Source organism: Ranitomeya imitator, chromosome 3, assembly GCF_032444005.1.
Source record: "Ranitomeya imitator isolate aRanImi1 chromosome 3, aRanImi1.pri, whole genome shotgun sequence".
Classification (NCBI taxonomy): Eukaryota; Metazoa; Chordata; class Amphibia; order Anura; family Dendrobatidae; genus Ranitomeya; species Ranitomeya imitator.
The window spans coordinates 812,074,562-812,095,933 of record NC_091284.1 but is presented as its reverse complement, the minus strand read 5'-3'; the positions used below and the strand labels follow the sequence as shown (position 1 = coordinate 812,095,933).

The 21,372-nt window shown below is 46.6% G+C and overlaps 1 protein-coding gene across 2 annotated transcripts in view; it reads left to right on the top strand.

Moving 5' to 3' along the window:
- CCDC83 (coiled-coil domain containing 83) overlaps nt 1-21,372 on the top strand; it is a 45,839-nt gene that overhangs the window by 15,875 nt on the left and 8,592 nt on the right. The window contains exons 1-8 of one of the 2 annotated variants that reach the window (XM_069759295.1): nt 5,390-5,467; nt 7,186-7,304; nt 8,452-8,536; nt 10,058-10,226; nt 12,369-12,536; nt 14,751-14,842; nt 15,391-15,459; nt 15,713-15,834. In XM_069759295.1, the coding sequence (XP_069615396.1) occupies nt 7,198-7,304; nt 8,452-8,536; nt 10,058-10,226; nt 12,369-12,536; nt 14,751-14,842; nt 15,391-15,459; nt 15,713-15,834 (812 nt within the window). In that variant the 5' untranslated portion in view covers nt 5,390-5,467; nt 7,186-7,197. Of the gene's footprint in view, nt 1-5,389; nt 5,468-7,185; nt 7,305-8,451; nt 8,537-10,057; nt 10,227-12,368; nt 12,537-14,750; nt 14,843-15,390; nt 15,460-15,712; nt 15,835-21,372 lie in introns of those variants that run through there. The other variant, XM_069759294.1, reaches the window with a different exon arrangement.

Below are 21,372 nucleotides of genomic sequence, written 5' to 3'. Positions count from 1 at the left end.
ACACTTTTGGCCGGGCCCTACTCTGCTGTAACCTATTAAATATTTGTGAAAATATGCAATATAATTTAGGTATATTTTTATTTATTTTTCAATTTTTAAAATGACAAATAATATCACATACAAGGAACAAATACCACCGCACCATGTCAAGACCACATATTACCACCACAGTGATCGAATAACATCACATACAAGGAACAAACACCACCACATCATGACCAGACACCATATTATTACCACATAGTGACCAAATAGCACATACAAGGGACAAATACCACCGAACCATGACCATACACCATATTATTACCACAAAGTGATCAAATAGCACATACAAGGGACAAATACCATCGCACCATGACCAGACACCATATTATTACCACAAAGTGATCAAATAGAACATGCAAGGAACAAATACCACCGCACCATGACCAGACACCATATTATTACCACAAAGTGATCAAATAGCACATGCAAGGAACAAATACCACCGCACCATGACCAGACACCATATTATTACCACATAGTGACCAAATAGCACATACAAGGGACAAATACCACCGCACCATGACCACTTTCATCCAGCACGGACCGCCGTCACTTCTTCCAGCCAGGACTCGTCTCTGCAGGAAATAACACAGTTATCTCGAACTCCGCTTGTAGAACACATTACTTAATTTTTCCCAACTTCTACATTACACCACATGAAGAAAAAGAGGCGACATAGTATCACTCTTCACAGTAACAGGACCGCCCCCCATTTAAAACAGTATACTCAAAAAATAAAATAAATACGTCACTGCAGTAATAATATCCCTTAATAGCCCCTATGGTAATAATATCCCCCATCCTCGCCCCCGTGTGCCTCATTCCTGTATCCAGCCATATGTTCTCGCATCCTGCCCTCATGAGTATCCATTCTGCCCCATATGATCTCTCCATCCTGCCCCATATGATCGCCCCATATGATCTCCCCATCCTGCCCCATATGATCTCCCCATCCTGCCCCATCTGTCGCCATCGCATCCATCCTGCCCCATGATCCTGCATGATCTGTCTCCAATCATGTCCCCATGTCTTTCATTCTGCCCCGTGTCTCCATTTTGCCCCCAGTGTCTCCAGCATTTCTGCCCCCAGTGTCTCCAGCATCTCTGCCCCCAGTGTCTCCAGCATTCTGCCCCTGTGTGTCCAGCATCTCTGCCCCCACTGTCCAGCATCTCTGCCCCCAATGTCCAGCATCTCTGCTCCCAATGTCCAGCATCTCTGCCCCAGTGTGTCCAGCATTTCTGCCCCCAGTGTCTCCAGCATTCTGCCCCTTGTGTCCAGCATCTCTGCCCCAGCGTGTCCAGCATCTCTGCCCCAGCGTGTCCAGCATCTCTGCCCCAGCGTGTCCAGCATTTCTGCCCCAGCGTGTCCAGCATCTCTGCCCCAGCGTGTCCAGCATTTCTGCCCCACTGTGTCCAGCATCTCTGCCCCAGCGTGTCCAGCATCTCTGCCCCAGCGTGTCCTACATCTCTGCCCCAGTGTGTCCAGCATCTCTGCCCCAGCGTGTCCAGCATCTCTGCCCCAGCGTGTCCAGCATCTCTGCCCCAGCGTGTCCAGCATCTCTGCCCCAGCGTGTCCAGCATGTCTGCCCCAGCGTGTCCAGCATTTCTGCCCCAGCGTGTCCAGCATCTCTGCCCCAGCGTGTCCAGCATCTCTGCCCCAGCGTGTCCAGCAGTTCTGCCCCAGTGTATCCAGCATTCTGCCCCAGTGTGTCCAGCATCTCTGCCCCAGCATGTCCAGCATTCTGCCCCGGGGCCCCCTGGATCGCCGCTCTCAAAAAAAAGCAAAAAACACGAGTTCTTACCTGGCCGCGCTCCTGCGGTGGGCGAAGCTCACTCTCTCCACGCAGGTGAAGCACGCACTTGCCGGCGGCTGACAATGACAATCAAGTCAGCTGCCAGCCTCCGTCAATAGGGTGCCGCAGCACCTGTAGGGGGGGCCCGGTGAGCAGATGAGACAGGGCCCGATGCGGGTCCCCTCTGCCCACCGAGCCCCATATGCAAGTCAGGGCAGTAATGCCCTGATGGCGGCCCTGCACATACGCAATCAGACTAGTTCCCTGGATCAATGTCACATCACAGAATCTAGTGCCTATAACCTGTAATAATATATTTTTTAAAAAATTGTATCCAACTCTCGCTTGAATTTTACACCATCATGTGGCAGAGAGTTCCATAGTCTCACTGCTCGTACAGTAAAGAATCCATAGTCTCACTGCTCGTAAAGAATCCATAGTCTCACTGCTTGTACAGTAAAGAATCCATAGTCTCTCTGCTCGTACAGTAAAGAATCCATAGTCTATCTGGTTGTACAGTAAAGAATCCAGTCTCACTTCTCATACAGTATAGAATTCATAGTCTCACTGCTCGTAGAGTAAAGAATCCAGTCTCACTTCTCATACAGTATAGAATTCATAGTCTCACTGCTCGAACAGTAAAGAATCCAGTGTCTCACTACTTGTACAGTAAAGAATCCATAGTCTCACTGCTCGTACAGTAAAGAATCCATAGTCTCACTGCTCGCACAGTAAAGAATCCATAGTCTCACTGCTCATACAGTAAAGAATCAATAGTCTCACTGCTCGTACAGTAAAGAATTAAGTCTCACAGCTCATACAGTAAAGAATTCATAGTCTCACTGCTCGTACAGTAAAGAATCCACAGACTCACTGCTCATACAGTAAAGAATCCATAGTCTCACTACTAATACAGTAAAGAATCCATAGTCTCACTGCTCATACAGTAAAGAATCCATAGTCTCACTGCTCGTACAGTAAAGAATCCATAGTCTCACTGCTGTACAGTAAAGAATCCATAGTCTCACTGCTCATACAGTAAAGAATCCATAGTCTCACTGCTCGTACAGTAAAGAATCCATAGTCTCACTGCTCATACAGTAAAGAATCCATAGTCTCACTACTAATACAGTAAAGAATCCATAGTCTCACTGCTCATACAGTAAAGAATCCATAGTCTCACTGCTCATACAGTAAAGAATCCATAGTCTCACTGCTGTACAGTAAATAATCCATAGTCTCACTGCTCATACAGTAAAGAATCCATAGTCTCACTGCTCATACAGTAAAGAATCCATAGTCTCACTGCTCATACAGTAAAGAATCCATAGTCTCACTGCTCAGAGTAAAGCATGCATAGTCTCACTGCTCATACAGTAAATAATCCATAGTCTCACTGCTCATACTGTAAAGAATCCATAGTCTCACTGCTCATACAGTAAAGAATCCATAGTCTCACTACTCATCCAGTAAAGAATCCATAGTCTCATTGCTCGTACAGTAAAGAATCCATAGTCTCACTGCTCATACAGTAAAGAATCCATAGTCTCACTGCTCATACAGTAAAGAATCCATAGTCTCACTGCTCGTGCAGTAAAGAATTCATAGTCTCACAGCTCATACAGTAAAGAATCCATAGTCTCACTGCTCGTACAGCATAGAATCCATAGTCTCACTGCTTGTACAGTAAAGAATCCCTGCCTCTGATGAGGATTAAACTTTCTTTCTTCTAGACGTAGAGGATTCCCCTTTGTTACCGTTGCAGGCCTATGGGTAAAACTATAATTTTACAGATCTCTGCACTGACCTTTCATATATTTGTACATTGTAATGAGATCACCTCTAAGCCGTAGTTTTTCCAAACTGAATAACCACAAGTCTGATAACCCATCTCCTGCAGTCACCCATTCCCTTAATAACCTTAGTTGCTCTTTTCTGCACCCGTTCATCTCTGTTCTCAGGGCCGCCATCAGGGCCGTGACTGGCGTATGGGGCCCGGTGAGCAGAGGGGGCCCGCATCGGGCCCCCTTTTACCTGCTCACCGGGCCCTTAGCGGCGGCCGGCGCTGCAGCTGTTTAACGCTATTGACGTGCGGGCCCGCGCCCGCACGTCAATAGTTAACAGACGCCAGCTGCAGCGTGCAGGTCGCCGGCGTCTGACGTCATTGTCAGTCGCAGGCGAGTGCACGCTTCAGCTGCGTGGAGAGAGCAGGAGCGCGGCAGGTAAGCAGAACTTGTTTTTTTTTTTTTTTATTGAGAGCGGCGACCCGGGGGGGCCCAGGGCAGTAAGCTGGGCACAGGGGCAGAAAGCTGGGCACAGGGGCAGAAAGCTGCGCACAGGGGCAGAACGCTGGACACAGGCAGAACGCTGGACACGGGCAGAAAGTTGCACACAGGGGCAGATTGCTGGACGCAGGGGCAGATTGCTGGACGCAGGGGCAGAAAGCTGGACACAGGGGGGGCAGATTGCTGGACACAGGGGCAGATTGCTGGACACAGGGGCAGATTGCTGGACACAGGGGCAGAAAGCTGGACACAGAGGGGCAGAAAGCTGGACACATGGAGGGCAAAAAGCTGGACACAGGGGGGGCAGAAAGCTGGACACGGGGGGGCAGAAAGCTGGACACGGGCAGAAAGCTGGACACAGGGGCAAAAAGCTGGACACGGGGGGAAGAAACCTGGACACAGGGGGAACAGAAAGCTGGACACAGGGGCAGAAAGCTGGATACAGGGGCAAAAAGCTGGACACAGGGGCAGAAAGCTGCGCACAGGGGCAGAACGCTGGACACAGGCAGAACGCTGGACACGGGCAGAAAGTTGCACACAGGGGCAGATTGCTGGACGCAGGGGCAGATTGCTGGACGCAGGGGCAGAAAGCTGGACACAGGGGGGGCAGATTGCTGGACACAGGGGCAGATTGCTGGACACAGGGGCAGATTGCTGGACACAGGGGCAGATTGCTGGACACAGGGGCAGAATGGAGAAACGGGGCATGATTGGAGACACAGGAGGCAGGATGACAGACATGGCGGCATGACTGGAAACACTGGGGCATGACAGGAGACAGATGGGGCAGAATTGAGACACAGGGGGCATGATTGGAGACGGGGCAGAATGGTGATACGGGCATGATTGGAGACAGATGGGGCAGGATGGATACGATGGAGACAGATGGGGCCGGATGGAGAGATCACATGGGGCGATCATATGGAGCAGGATGGATACTCATTAGGGCAGGATGGGAGAACATATGGAGCAGGATGGATACTCATTAGGGCAGGATGGGAGAACATATGGCTGACGCCAGGAATGAGACACACGGGGGGCTAGGATGGCGAATATTATTACCATAGGGGCTAATTAAGGGATATTATTACTGCAGTGATGTATTTATTTTATTTTTTGAGTGTACTGTTCTAAATGGGGGGGCGGTCCTATTACTGTGTAGAGTGATACTATGTCGCCTTATTCATGTGGTGTAATGTAGAAGTTGGGGAAATTAAGTAATGTGTTCTGCAAGTGGAACTCGAGATAACGGTGTTATTTCCTGCAGAGACGAGTCCTGGCTGGATGAAGTGATGGCGGTCTGTGCTGGATGAAAGATGAAGGACTTCACCTAGAGACGTCACTGGTGAGTCAGTGTTACCTATACACTGACACTATACACTGTATACTATATACAGAGGTCCTGTGTATAATGTCACCGGTGATCACTGTATTACCTGTACACAGACACTGCATACTAAGTACAGATCTCCTGTGAATACTGGCACTTATGGTGATAGTATTGTGGTTTTTTTTAAATTATTGATCAGTATTGTAGTATTCAGTCACTATGTGGTGGTAATATGTGGTCTGGTCATGATGTTGTGGTATTTGTTCCTTGTATTTGATATTATTTGATCACTGTGGTGGTAATATGTCATCTGGTCATGGTGTGGCGGTATTTGTGCCTTGTAGATAGTATTATAGGTCACTGTGGTGATATGGTGTCTGGTCATGGTGCTGTGGTATTTGTCCCTTGTATGTGATATTATAGGTCATTTTAAAAATTGAAAAATAAATAAAAATATACCTAAATTGTATTGCATATTTTAACAAATATTTAATAGGTTACAGTAGAGTAGGGCCCGGCCAAAAGTGTCTACCTTGTCATTTTGGTGGCTTAAAAAATCTTTTGGCCAAAACAAAAGCTGCTGGCTATATGTGTGATCTGGTGATGGGAACTGTTAATGTGTGATAGGTGAGAAGTGGAGTTTTTCCAAGAAAGAGTGGTGGGACTGTGGACAGTTTGAGGGGTTGAGCGTGGAGGCGGGGCTGGGGTGGAGCCTGGGCGGAGTCTCAAGGGGGCCCCGGAAATTTTGCCAGTGTGGGGCCCTGAAATTTCTAGTGGCAGCCCTGTCTGTTCTTCTTACACGTTGAAGCCCAATATTGTACGAAGTATCTATTTTTAGCAGCACCAGTGACTTGTATGGAGGCAAAACTATGCTTTTGTCATGAACATCTGTGCTTCTTAAAATGCATCCCAGAATTTTATTGCCTTTGCAGCAGCTGCCTGGCACTAACCACTAAAGTTGAGTTGCCATCCACTGATACACCCAAAACTTTTTCAGTGACAGTTTACCCAGTGTTTTACCATTTAGTAAATAATTGGACATTTTGTTTACTCAGCCCAAGTACATGACCATACTTTTTTATGTTTTTTACTTCAATTGCCTTTTCTCAGCCCAATCCTCCAGCTTACATAAATCATTCTGTAATATTAAATTATCCTCCTCTGTGTTGATTACCTTGCATAGTTTAGTATCACCTTTTGACATTTTACCCTGTGTGCCTCAACAAAGTAATCGATAAATATATTAAAAAGAAGATGGCCCAATACTGACCCCTGTGGTACCCTACTATTAACTATGATCCAATCAGAGTGTGTTCCATTAATAACTACCCTGGTTCCTATCACTGAGCCAAATTTTTATCCCAACTGCACATAATTTCCCTCAGTCCCATTGCTCTCACTTTATGAACCAAACTTTTATGTGGCGCCGTGGTCCAGTATAGAGTTTACCTCCTCATTGAAGCTGATCAGATTAATCTGATAGGACCGATCCCTTCTAAACACTTGTGGATGATGGATTATGACATTATTTTTATTGAGGTACTCCATGATAGCATCACTCTATGTAGCCCACGGCATTGGCTCTCCCAGGGATTGTGAGCAGAAGTGTCAGCACTGGCTCTCCCAGGGATCGTGTAGCATCATTATGTCATGCAATCCCTGCTGCAGATCCCTAAAGAATATAAAATGGTAGTATTCCTTTAAAAATATAAGTTTTCTTAATTTTTTTCAAGTTAAATTAGAACATGGGGAAGAGTGAGAAGAAGGGTAAGAAAGGATCCAAGAAAAAGAAGCAAAGTAAAAAGTCACAGGAAGACAAGATGACATTTGCGGAAGCTCTTCTGGCTTATCAGTGAGTATCAGGGGTGTAGATCGAGGGGTACAGAGGTAGCAGTCATACCCGGGCCCCCCTCTACCACAAATGTATTCTTCAGTATTATAAATGACTTAGCATACTAGGTAGGGAGTTTTGTTACAGTTTTTTGCATTAGGGTCCCTCCTTTTTGGTAAGTACCTTCAATACTTCAATATCTTCAAACCCATTTTAATGACAAATATGTAATACTTCATTTCTCCTGTGGAGGCACTGTAGGGATTTGGAACACCTGTTTCCTTGTTCCCACACATCTTATCGCTGATTGCTGGAGCTCTGGGCAGCAAGACACTCCGTTATCAGCCCATCATTAGGGGAATTTTTAATTAAAACAGGATTATTTACATTAACGTTTTTTGCTCCATATTCTTCAAAATGGTTCATAAGAAAAAAAAAAATCTCTTTATTTTTGTCTTTGAAAGTTTTTTGGAGCCAAAAAATCGGATGTTCCATTACAAATTAGCAAAATTTGCATAATAAAAAATCAAGCATACATGACTCCAGCCGGAAACAGGAATATGCTTGAGAAAAAATGTTACAATTTTTTTTTTCAACTGATGAATCAGACAAAAACTACTGTCAGTAGAAAATATTTGTTTGTTATCACCGTACGCCGACACGTGCCCATAGTACTGACATCAGGACTTTACACATGGAGATGAGATGTTGGTTGATCTTAGAAGTTGCTTCTTTATTGTAGTAATTTGTTCAGAGTCGTCCAGGCGTTGTAGCAATGCATCGATCCTCGTCCCGGCCACTTTTCTTTCTTTGTTTCTCCTCTAGTGCTTCATCTGGAGCACAATCAGCTGTTTATGACCCATTTCTACTCCCAGATGAAGCTCAGGTTTCCTTTAGTTCATTTAGAAAGTGTTAAACAAGAGGCCAAATATTTATACCCTCAACATAAAAAGAACCAATTTAATCATCACGCCAGGTCGAAAAACAGCGCCTGATTTCACCACATCTCTTCTATATGAGTAAAGGCCTCATCAGATGTAGCAAGTTGCGATCCACCATTGGTTCATCATCCATGAAGGTCGTTAAGTTCCACCATTGCACTTGCAGTTTTCCGACGTGACGTTGCGGAGTGATTTTAATCCGGATATGACATTAATTCAAATTCTAGAATTCAGATGAAGGAGAGTCGGATCGAAGAGTTACTGGCCGAGGTGAAACAAGCTGAAGAAAAGAATGTGAGATATAAAGAAAGGGTAAGTGCCGTCATTCCAAAAGACAGAGGCGAAGATTGAATTATAGGGAAGCGATCATCAGGTTTACATGTTTATTTTCTTATCAAGATATTTATTATGAAAACACATTAGTAATCTTGCATTCTTCACACTGGTCACCAGGGTTAATTTTCGACTTCCTGTCTTTTTAAAGGGAACCTGTCACCTGAATTTGGCGGGACCAGTTTTGGGTCATATGGGCGGAGTATTCAGGTGTTTGATTCACCCTTTCCTTACCCGCCGGCTGCATGCTGGCCGAAATATTGGATTGAAGTTCATTCTCTGTCCTCCGTAGTACACGCCTGTACTAGTAATCTTGCTTTGCGCAGGCGTGTACTACGGAGGACAGAGAATGAACTTCAATCCAATATTTCGGCCAGCATGCAGCCGGCGGGTAAGGAAAGGGTGAATCAAACACCTGAAAACTCCGCCCATATGACCCAAAACTGGTCCCGCCAAATTCAGGTGACAGGTTCCCTTTAAGAAGAGTTTTCAGCAGGCTCCTTTTCATAAGAGGCCGGATTACAATGTCTGATAACATCTCTATATACCATAGATAATACAAGATCCACCAAGAACGGTAGGTGATGTCACAGCTCACCTCCTCCTCCTTCTGTACAATGACTGATAACACCTCTATATACAGTAGATAACACAGGATCCACCATTCACAATAGGTGATGCCACAGCTCACCTCCTCCTCCTGTACAATGACTGATAACACCTCTATATACAGTAGATCACAGGATCCACCATTCACAATAGATGTCACAGCTCACCTCCTCCTCCTGTACAATGACTGATAACACCTCTATATACAGTAGATAACACAGGATCCACCATTCACAATAGGTGATGTCACAGCTCACCTCCTCCTCCTGTACAATGACTGATAACACCTCTATATACTGTAGCTAACACAGGATATACCATTCACAATAGGTGATATCACAGCTCACCTCCTCCTGTACAATGATTGATAACACCTCAATATACAGTAGATAACACAGGATCCACCAATCACAATAGGTGATATCACAGCTCACCTCCTCCTCCTGTACAATGACTGATAACACCTCTATGTACAGTAGATAACACAGGATCCACCAATCACAATAGGTGATGTCACAGCTCACCTCCTCCTCCTGTACAATGACTGATAACAGCTCTATATACAGTAGATAACACAGGATCCACCAATCACAATAGGTGATGTCAACCCCCCCGATCCAGGCAGCTACCCTTAATGATTGTGGCCGAGGGTGGTCAGGCACAGCAGAGGAGCAGGAGGTGGCAGCAGTGCTGATAGGGGGTGAGTAGCCACTGTAAAGACAGTGGCAGCAGGAGGGCAGGCAGTAACATCTGACCTCTTTACTGACAGAAGGAGTAGGGTCAGGATTATTTTTTACAGATGCTGTGCATACCCCCTGAGGCTGCAGAAGGTTTCGCCTGATAGCTAAGCAAAAAGTAAGCAAGTCTCATTGACTCTAATGTAACCCGTAGAACGAGCGCCTAAAAGCCGAGCAATCCGTGCACGTTAAGGAGCTGCTCAGCGAGGCGAAGGCCCAGGAGAAAGAAATGGAAACCAAAGACGTCGTCAACAGAGAACAAGTGGATGAGGTGATAAAAGAGAAGTGGGGATATATCCGCCAGAAGGAAATGCTATTTGAAGGTACTGGACCAAATATTAAATTGTATCAGCCAGCCAGTCTAAACTCTGTGCGGTCTCCATACACAGAATATTACCCTAATTTAGGTGCAAATTTGGGTTTAATATTACGTGTGAGCAAAAGCTTTTACGCCACATTCGCCAAGCGTAGGGTCCCAACGTATTGTGAGCAGAGCCTCATCACCGCTGGATCTCGCCTTCCCCCCAGTCTCATCATCGTACCAGATCTCAGATAAATCCAAAGTTGATTAAATATAAAACCTTTTCTCACGCTGTGACGGGCATGGGAAACGGCCAGCTCGGCATTCTCACACCAGCTTTGCTGAGTGGCAGAATTTATCTAAATTTCCATCTGATTTGCATCTAAGATATGTTGTCCTGACCAAGACAGGTCGTGTCCTTGAACGATAACACTATAGTTTAAAAAACCTAAAAAGAACGGGGACAAGTCTTCTGTATGTGTCCATTTCTCAGGTTTCTCCTTCTAGTGAAAGTTTTAAGAAAGTTGTTGCACTTGTTTTTTTTCCGGCTGGGAGGCAGCTTGCTGTGGCTGAAACCTTCCTCGAGCTTCCACTCGAAGTTCCAACTCTTTCCCAAGATGGTTTGTTAGAAGATCTTGTAGAAAGACTGAGAAATGTTCTCGAGTTGTTTCTTACCTTCATTTCTAGTCGTTCTGTCCTTTTAAGTACTCCGATTCATGGTAAGATATTTTCTCTGTAATATTCCCAGTGAAAATTCTCCTGGGAACGAGACTATTTTTATATTTTATTTTTTGCGCAGCTCTTCAGAAATACTCAATATTTATCTCCCTAGAGCCCAGATCTCGGCAAAGACTATTAGTTTAAGAGCAATTAAGTATCGCAGTCTGCCCTTAAAGTGGAGCTCGAAAGCCGAAGGATCTGCTTAGTCAAATGAGATGGGAATGTATAAGGGAAGGGAGCAAATAACAAGGAGCTTGGATTAGAGGGCGAATATTCCTCACGAGAATCCTCTGGGGGGGGGGGGTGTTCTTGTTCGGGATGACCTTGTAACTGAAGGTTACTCTCTGTCAGATAAGATCACTCTGATTGCACATAAACGGTGGCATCTTCATCACCTTCTCTTTTCCCTGCACGCACCATCTCTAAAAACGTTCACAAACCTCCTCAGTCACCGATAAAGTTCATCAATAGTAACAAGGTAAATAAAAGGTAAGGAGGAGGGATAGGAGGGGGATGCAGCTGCAGTAACTTTCCTTTAATGCCTGTGTGCGAGGCTTCCAGCTAGAAAAGGAGAGCAGCATTCAATGGCAGTCTACGGATTGAGGCACCCCAACCTCATATTAGGATAAAGCTTGTATTTCCCCTCTCCCTGTCTGCAACCCTCCTCAGTACCTCAAATATTCAGAGAAGAAATAGGAAAAGAAGACAGGCAGATTGGAGTGGGAGGGGATGGAGCAGCTCGTAATTGACCCACTCCTTCATTACAACCCCTTAATTGGGGGAAACTTGAACAGAAGACATGGAGTTGCGGAGAAGAGGGGGATGCAGCTGCAGAAATTCGATTCATCATTGCTTTTTCACCAGTTTGTTTTTTTTTTTGCACGAATAGCTCTCAATTAGTGACTTTTTTTTTTTATTTGCGAACAAATTGCTGCTTTTTTTTTTAAAGTTGTCTTTTGTTGTTTAGTTTTCTGTTTGTTTTTATGCACCAATGTGGCCTCTCTGAATATTTTAGACTGATTCATCAAAAAGGTTGCAAATTTTGGAGTGATTCTATGTACGCCAGTTATTTAGGCACAAGATTTTTAATTTTTGGTAAAACGTACAACTTTTTGCCTTTTGTATACAGCTCTGATGCAGAGATGTGTTTCCACGGTTACAGACTACAAATACACCCTGTGTAGTCTAATCTTGCAGTCGTACTTCATTCCATCTGCCTCCCAGTTTTGATTTCCTCACGTTACCAAAAAGTGGTGGACAAGTGGAAGGAAATATAACTGTAGCATCAGACTACACAGTGTTTGTTTGTAGTCTGTTACTATGGAAACACTTTAAAAACAAAAGTGACTGCACTTGGTGAGATCGTTACCTTGTGGCACACATCTACATGGAGGAAGGAAAACATGGCGTCTTACATTCCTGACTTTTACGTCTTTGTTTTTAGAGCTTCGCGGGGAGATAAATGGTCTGGAGCATCAGATTCTGGTAGCAGAAGCTGAGAAGGATTACTGGCTGCAGTATAAGAATGTGGGAAGCTGGGAACACGCCAAACAGATTAATCACCTACAGGAAGAGATCAGCGACATTAAACAGAACTTCTCTGAAATAGACGGTCAGTTTGGTGGGATTTAGACAAGACAGTAGATGACGTTCGCTCACTTTACTTGTTAGGAATCGCTATGTATCTGTTGTGAAAAAAGGTCACTCGGCCATAGAACACACAGGAGGCGTGCAAGCAAAATTGGATTTTAGAGACGTAGTGGAAACAATACAGGATACTGTAGGTTTGAACCATGGATGTTGTCTCTTTCGATACCCCCAGTGACTCTGTTTGCATTTTTAGAATGATGATGCTCCTAACACAGTTCTTGATGACCAGTTATTTGGTGTTCCTGAGAGTCCTTAGTGTCTGATTAGTTCACACTTCCTTTGGTCTTCCATTGTTTGGCGTCCCCGGACAGTCTTTGATGGCAAAATTTGGTGCTCTAGACCCAAGACACAAACTGTGGTACGTGTATCAGGTAGTCCACATTTTCCATTGTTTTGCTCCATACATCATGTGGTATCGGGTGTTTGGTGCCAAATAATTTAGAACTTTAGTCAGTTCTTGGTGTTTGGTACCAGGAACAGTTCATGAAGTCCATAAGTTTGGTGCTGTAGACAGTTTTATTTTATATATATATAGTACTGTGATCGCCCAGACCTCTCTAGGTGTCCACTACCTGAGTCTATACATCTCTTGACGCTTAATAGTTTGGTGCTTCAGGCAGTCCTTGGTCTCTAATAGATTAACAGTTAAGGTGGTCTTTAGAAGTTGTCCACTTTAGGAATTTTTGGTGTCTAGTAGTTTGATGCTTCAGGCAGTCCTGGGTCTCCTGTAGTTTAAACCTTCAGACAGTCATCAGTCTCCAGTAGATTGGTACGACATATGGTATTAAATCTATGGTATTATGGTAGCTGGTTCCTTCAGATGATGCTTAGTCTATTGTAGCTTGGTCTTTCAGGCAGTCCTCAGTCTTCAGTAGTTTGGTCTTTCAGGTAGTCCTCAGTCTTCCATAATTTGGCAGTCCTCAGTCTAGAGAAGTTTTCTCTTTTAGACAGTCCTTGGTATCCAGTAATTTGGTACTTCAGGCATTCCTCAACCTCTGGTAGTTTGGTTTTTAAGGCAGTCCTTGGTCTATGTTAGAGTGGGCCTTCAGGTAGTCCTCAGTTTCCAATAGTTTGGTCCTTCAGGAATTCCTCAGTTTTCCATAGTTTGGCACTTCAGGCAGTCATTAGTCTGGAGAGGTTTTCTCCATCAGGCAGTCCTTGGTTTATGGTAGATTAGTCCTTCAGGTAGTCTTCATTCTCCAATAGTTTGATCCATCAGGAATTCATCAGTTTTTCATAGTTTGGCACTTCAGGCAGTCATTAGTCTGGAGAGGTTTTCTCCTTCAGGCAGTCCTTGGTCTATGGTAGATTGGCCCTTCAAGTAGTCTTCATTCTCCAATAGTTTGGTCCTTCAGGAATTCTTTAGTCTTCCATAGTTTGTCACTTCAGGCAGTCATTAGTCTGGAGAAGTTTTCTCCTTCAGGCATTCCTTGGTCTCCTGTAGTTTGGTCCTTCAGACAATCCTCCATCTTCAGAAGTTCGATGCTTCAGGCAGGCCTTAATCTCTGGTAGAATCCAAGAAAAACCAGTGTCAAGTGGCACTCACCATCCAAGGTGGACATGCTAACAACGGCCGTTTCACGCTGCAACTAGCGCATAACTCGCGTGAAATGGCCATCATCAACCGTTTGTTCCCTAAAGCAATGCACTTTTAGTAGGTGTTGAAGAAATAGGAGATTTTTGGATGGTGAGTGCCGCTGGTCCTTGGTTTTTCTTGGATTTTACATGTTTTTAAACAATTAGTATAGCACCATATTAATCAGGGCAGCAATGAAAATAAATATTTTGCCTTACTGATAGTTCCAAGCTGTTTATCTCTTTTTCTGGAATATGAACATGGTAGTTTGGTCTTCCATGCAGTCTTTAGTCTCCAGTAGTTTTTTCCTGGAGGCCGTACTCTGTCTTCAGTAGCTTAATGCTTCAGTCATTCATTGGTCTGCTGTAGTTTAGAGCTTCAGGCAATCCTCGGTTTCCAGTAGTTTGCTCTTTCAGGCCGTCCTTGGTCTCCAGACAATCCTTGAACATATTCCTCTGAAACCTTAACAAAAACAACCAACTCCTCTTCCCTATAGTGATTGTCCCTTATCATGGACACCCTAATGAAACTTGTCCATGATTTGTCATCTAACTGCCGGAGTTCTTCTTTAATTTAATTTCTGTTTTTCATCCTGAAAAGAATATTTCAGAAAAAACTTGGAGAAAACAAAACACGACATAGACAATGAAACAGAGAAGAAAATGGATCAAACCAGAGAAATCGCAACACAGGTAAAATACGGCACATACTAAATGTGGATCCCTAAAGAAAACCCAAGTGATTTGATGCTGATTCCCCAGCACATTTATGTGCAATACCCTCTTTATTACACATTAAGTAACCCGTTTGTCTGATGAAGGTCAATTGTGACCGAAACGTTATGAATAGCAATAAAACATCGAGCACATCTGGGACGTCATTGGTCGGTGATTACAAAGAAGCTGCCAGCAGCGGACCTTGATGATTCACCCAAATGCATTCAGCAGCTGAACCTTCCTCAGTCCATTAATAACATCATTAATAGCGGCCAAGGTTGTAAGTGCGAGGATTTCTGACATATATCAATTTCTAGAACTGACCGTTCACTGCTGCCTAACATTCCAGGAGACGTGATTCTCTTAACCTGGCTGAGGTTTTATTGTCATGGCTGATTGGTAGATATACAATACATTATTTTTGATAAACTGAGAAAATTGCCAGGATCAGATAACAAAGGAAAATGTTATATATATATATATATATGTATATATATATATATTTTTTTTTTTTTTTTTTTCAGGACGCAGTGAAGCACATTGATGAAGAGAGTCGGAGGGAGATTAACGAAAACGAATGGTTAAAGCGAGAGGTAATTCCATAGCTAGAAACCGAGGTCAGAAGTGTGAGCACCCCAGAAGTGACAGAATTTTATAATTAAGTTCTGTTATTTTTCATGGGATTTGGAACCCTGGATCAGAAAAACGCAGCTCCGACCACTAAAAACATCTGAATCATTAGAGAATATTGGTCTAAAAAAAATTGACAAGGGGTTTAAAAAGGAAAATTCCCTTTGAGACCGTCACAGAGATAAGATCGTGTTTAACGTTTCTTGTCCCCTACAGTTTGATATCTACAAGAAAGACGTTCAGGATCTGGAGGTGTCTGTCTGCAAAATGGAGCAAGAGAATCTGCAATTAATAAATCATCTTTTTGATTGTCGGCTTCATGATCTAAAAATACCAAGGTACAATTACCGGGAGTGCAGAAATAAGTGATGTGAACGGGATTAACTCTGCGGAGGCCGGATCGCTTCATTGCACCAAATAGGGAGACTGTCAGTCTGAATTTGTAAAGTTCAATCGATGCATAATGAAAAGTTTTGCAACTTTCCAACATACTTTCTCTGCCTTAACATTTTGCTTACTATCATAGAATGTTAGAGTTGGAAGGGACCCCCGTGGTCCTTGTGTCCCAGGGCTGCCACTAGAAATTTCGGGGCCCCATACTGGCAAAATTTTCGGGGCCCCCTTGAAACTCCGCCCAGGCTCCACCCCAGCCCCGCCTCCACGCTCCACCCCTCGAACTGTCCACAGTCCCACCGCTCTCTCTTGGAAAATCTCCACTTCTCACCTATCACACATTGACAGTTCCCATCACCAGATCACACATATAGCCGGCAGCTTTTGTTTTGGCCAAAAGATTTTTTAAGCCGCCACCATAACACGGTAGACACTTTTGGCCGGGCCTTACTCTACTGTAACCTACTAAATATTTGTTAAAATATGCAATACAATTTAGGTATATTTTTATTTATTTTTCAATTTTTAAAATGACCTATAATATCACATACAAGGAACAAATACCACAGCACTATGACCAGATGACATATTACCACCACAGTGATCGAATAATATAAAATACAAGGAACAAATACCGCTACACCATGACCAGACCGCATATTACCACAAATGACTGAATACTACAATACTGATCAGTAATAAAAAAAAACCCACAATACTATCACCATCAGTGCCATTATGCACAGGAGATCTCTAATTATTAAGCAGTGTCTGTGTACAGGTAATACAGTGATCACCGGTGACATTACACACAGGAGCTCTGTATATAATGTATAGGTAATACAGTGATCACTGGTGACATTGTACACAGGACCTCTGTATATAGTATACAGTGTATAGTGTCAGTGTATAGGTAACACTGACTCACCAGTGACGTCTCTAGGTGAAGTCCTTCATCTCTCATCCAGCACAGACCGCCATCACTTCATCCAGCCAGGACTCGTCTCTGCAGGAAATAAAACAGTTATCTCGAGTTCCGCTTGTAGAACACATCGCTTAATTTTCCCAACTTCTACATTACACCACATGAAGAAGGCAACATAGTGTCACTCTACACAGTAACAGGACCGCCCCCCCATTTAAAACAGTATACTCAAAAAATAAAATAAATACATCACTGCAATAATAATATCCCTTAATTAGCCCCTATGGTAATATTCGCCATCCTAGCCACCGTGTGTCTCATTCCAGGCTCCAGCCATATGTTCTCCCATCCTGTCCTCATGAGTATCCATTCTGCCCCATATGATCTCTCCATTCTGCCCCATCTGTGTCCAGCACTCTGCCCCATCTGTGTCCAGCACTCTGCCCCATCTGTGTCCAGCACTCTGCCCCATCTGTGTCCAGCACTCTGCCCCATCTGTGTCCAGCACTCTGCCCCATCTGTGTTCAGCACTCTGCCCCATCTGTGTTCAGCACTCTGCCCCATCTGTGTCCAATCCTGCCCCATCTGTGTCCAGCACTCTGCCCCATATGTGTCCAGCACTCTGCCCCATCTGTGTCCAGCACTCTGCCCCATCTGTGTCCAGCACTCTGCCCCATCTGTGTCCAGCACTCTGCCCCATCTGTGTCCAGCACTCTGCCCTATCTGTGTTCAGCACTCTGCCCCATCTGTGTCCAATCCTGCCCCATCTGTGTCCAGCACTCTGCCCCATCTGTGTCCAGCACTCTGCCCCATCTGTGTCCAGCACTCTGCCCCATCTGTGTCCAGCACTCTGCCCCATCTGTGTCCAGCACTCTGCCCCATCTGTGTCCAGCACTCTGCCCCATCTGTGTCCAGCACTCTGTCCCATCTGTGTCCAATCATGCCCCGTCTGTGTCCAGTACTCTGCCCCGTCTGTGTCCAATCCTGCCCCATCTGTGTCCAGCACTCTGCCTCATCTCTGTCCAGCACTCTGCCCCATCTCTGTCCAGCACTCTGCCCCATCTCTGTCCAGCACTCTGCCCCATCTCTGTCCAGCACTCTGCCCCATCTCTGTCCAGCACTCTGCCCCATCTCTGTCCAGCACTCTGCCCCATCTCTGTCCAGCACTCTGCCCCATCTCTGTCCAGCACTCTGCCCCATCTCTGTCCAGCACTCTGCCCCATCTCTGTCCAGCACTCTGTCCCCCATGTGTCCAGCTTTCTGCCCCCCCTGTGTCCAGCTTTACTGCCCCCTCTGTGTCCAGCTTTACTGCCCCCTCTGTGTCCAGCTTTACTGCCCCCCCTGTGTCCAGCTTTACTGCCCCCCCTGTGTCCGGCTTTACTGCCCCCTCTGTATCCGGCTTTACTGCCCCCCCTGTGTCCGGCTTTACTGCCCCCTCTGTGTCCGGCTTTACTGCCCCCCCTGTGTCCGGCTTTACTGCCCCCCCTGTGTCCGGCTTTACTGCCCCCCCTGTGTCCGGCCTTACTGCCCCCCTGTGTCCGGCTTTACTGCCCCCCCTGTGTCCGGCCTTACTGCCCCCCCTGTGTCCGGCTTTACTGCCCCCCCTGTGTCCAGCTTTCTGCCCCCACTGTGTCCAGCTTTACTGCCCCCCCTGTGTCCAGCTTTACTGCCCCCCCTGTGTCCGGCTTTACTGACCCCCTGTGTCCGGCTTTACTGCCCCCCCTGTGTCCGGCTTTACTGCCCCCCCTGTGTCCGGCCTTACTGCCCCCTCTGTGTCCAGCTTTACTCCCCCCCCTGTGTCCGGCTGTCTGCCCCCCCTGTGTCCGGCTTTACTGCCCCCCCTGTGTCCGGCTTTACTGCCCCCCCTGTGTCCGGCTTTACTGCCCCCCCTGTGTCCGGCCTTACTGCCCCCTCTGTGTCCGGCCTTACTGCCCCCTCTGTGTCCGGCTTTACTGCCCCCCCCTGTGTCCGGCTTTCTGCCCCCTCTGTGTCCGGCTTTACTGCCCCCCCCTGTGTCCGGCTTTCTGCCCCCTCTGTGTCCGGCTTTACTGCCCCCCCTGTGTCCGGCTTTCTGCCCCCCCTGTGTCCGGCCTTACTGCCCCCCCTGTTTCCGGCTTTACTGCCCCCCCTGTGTCCGGCTTTACTGCCCCCCCCTGTGTCCGGCTTTACTGCCCCCCCTGTGTCCAGCTTTCTGCCCCCCCTGTGTCCAGCTTTACTGCCCCCCCTGTGTCCAGCTTTACTGCCCCCCCTGTGTCCGGCTTTACTGCACCCCCTGTGTCCGGCTTTACTGCCCCCCCTGTGTCCGGCCTTACTGCCCCCTCTGTGTCCGGCTTTACTGCCCCCCCCTGTGTCCGGCTTTCTGCCCCCTCTGTGTCCGGCTTTACTGCCCCCCCCTGTGTCCGGCTTTACTGCCCCCCCTGTGTCCGGCTTTACTGCGCGGGCCCGCACGTCAATAGCGTTAAACAGCTGTGGCGCCGGCCGCCGCTAAGGGCCCGGTTCAGCCTGCGGCTGCCGGTAGGGGCCCGGTGAGCAGGTAAGAGGGGGCCCGATGCGGGCCCCCTCTGCTCACCGGGCCCCATACGCCAGTCACGGCTGTAATGCCCTGATGGCGGCCCTGTTGTGTCCAACCCCCTGCTCAAAGCAGGAGTCACTAAACCATCTCAGACAGATGTCTGTCCAGCCTCTGTTTGATGACTTCCATTGTAGGAGAACTCACCACCTCGTATCTCAATGTCCACAGGCTGTTGCTTTACCAGTGAATAGAACCACGGCATGATGATGTGCCCCTACCCCCTTCCCGAACAAGCCTCAAATTAACTGGTCTTTCATTAGTTTACAGATAGCAGAGATCTTGAATAAATAATGAACCCTGCGGGGGCTAAGTTTTCGATTGTGCGTGCCTGGCAGGGTGATCCGGGTTGGAGCTGGGAACATTTTGTGATGTGAAGTAAAGTGCACGACCCCTACAGATACATCCATATTATAATGATAAAAGGATTAGATTATTATTATTATTCCGATCCCAGATTACATTTACAACCCACACATCACGATGACTCACGGTGGATAATTTTATATGAAATTTTACCATCCGGATGGATTTCAGCTCTGTACAGTAAGCCGCCCGATCTCAGGCGCTGGCTTCGAGGGTCGATTTGCTATGTGTCGTCCCTTTTTGTATCATGCCTGGAATCAGCAGAAACATTGTACCTACTGGTCACAGGAGTATCAGTGAGGAGGACAGCAGTGGGAGCAGAGGGATGTGATTGTCGCCCCACTGTGCCACAAACCAGACTACCCTGGAAGGGGCGTGACTATGACAGCTGCTTGGGTTTTCACTGGAGCCTCTGATGGTGAGGTCAGGCTTGTGCAGCAGACAGCTGCCAGGTGCTACTCCAGGGTGGTGTCTGGCTGTGGCTGCTGATCCCACTTGGGAGACAGGAACACCAGGATTGGTGCGGGCATTAGGCAGGACTGGCAGAAGAGCACGGCTGGAACTCAGACGAGTAGGCTGGCATGGCTGAGACACAGGGCTGGCAGAGACACGGCAGATAACACAGGGCTGGCAGAGACACGGCAGATAACACAGGGCTGGCAGGAACACAGGACTGGCAGGGACGGCAGGAACACAGGACTGGAAGGCACGGCAGGAACGGCTGGACTGGCAGGAACACTGCATAGGAAGGCACAGCAGAGAACACAGGACTGATTGATGTGGTGTATGAATGAACAGGTAGGGGCCTGTTCACACTGGAGGTGCAGGTATGGATATGTAGTTAGGAGGAACAGGTAGGGACCTGTTCACACTGGAGGCGCAGGTACAGAAATGTAATATGGAGGAACAGGTAGGGACCTGTTCACACATGAGGTGCAGATACGGAAATGTAGTATGAAAGAAGTAAGAGGGAACAGGTTGGGACCTGTTCAGACTGGAAGAGAACTGCAAGGCTGCAAATAGGAGCGGTAGAGCAGCAAGAGATAGCACAGCAATAAAAGCTAAGCAGAGCGGAGCCACAAGGAATGTGGAGAGGAGCTGCAGCAAGAGATTAGTGCAGCAACGGGAGCGGAGCAGAGCAGAATGGAGCAGAACCGCAGGAGTGCGGAGTAGAGATCAAGCCACAAAGGTACATAGCAGGCAGAGCCGCAAGAGTGCGGAGCATAAGCGGACTGAGAACACAAGGAAAGACACAGCAGGGAAGGAAGCCACAGACAAGGAGACCGAGATAGGACAAAGTACAGACAAGGCAATGGAACAAGACACAGAGACAAAGACACAGGGACCAGGATATTCTGCCTCCTGGAGGGCGGACAACAAGATAAAGGCAATAGCACAGAGAAAAGCCTCCAGAGAGGGAGTAACTCAGAGCAAGGTCAGGCAAACTCAGCAGCTAAACACTAACTGAGCTAACACATTGCACAGGCCCAGAGCACAGGGTGGAGCTGCACTATATACAGGAGGCCTCTTGATAATTGGTCAGGAACTGATTAGACAGATGCACCCGATTCCTATAAGAACCAGAGAGTTCAGGCGCCGGCCCCCTATACACATAGCCATGAG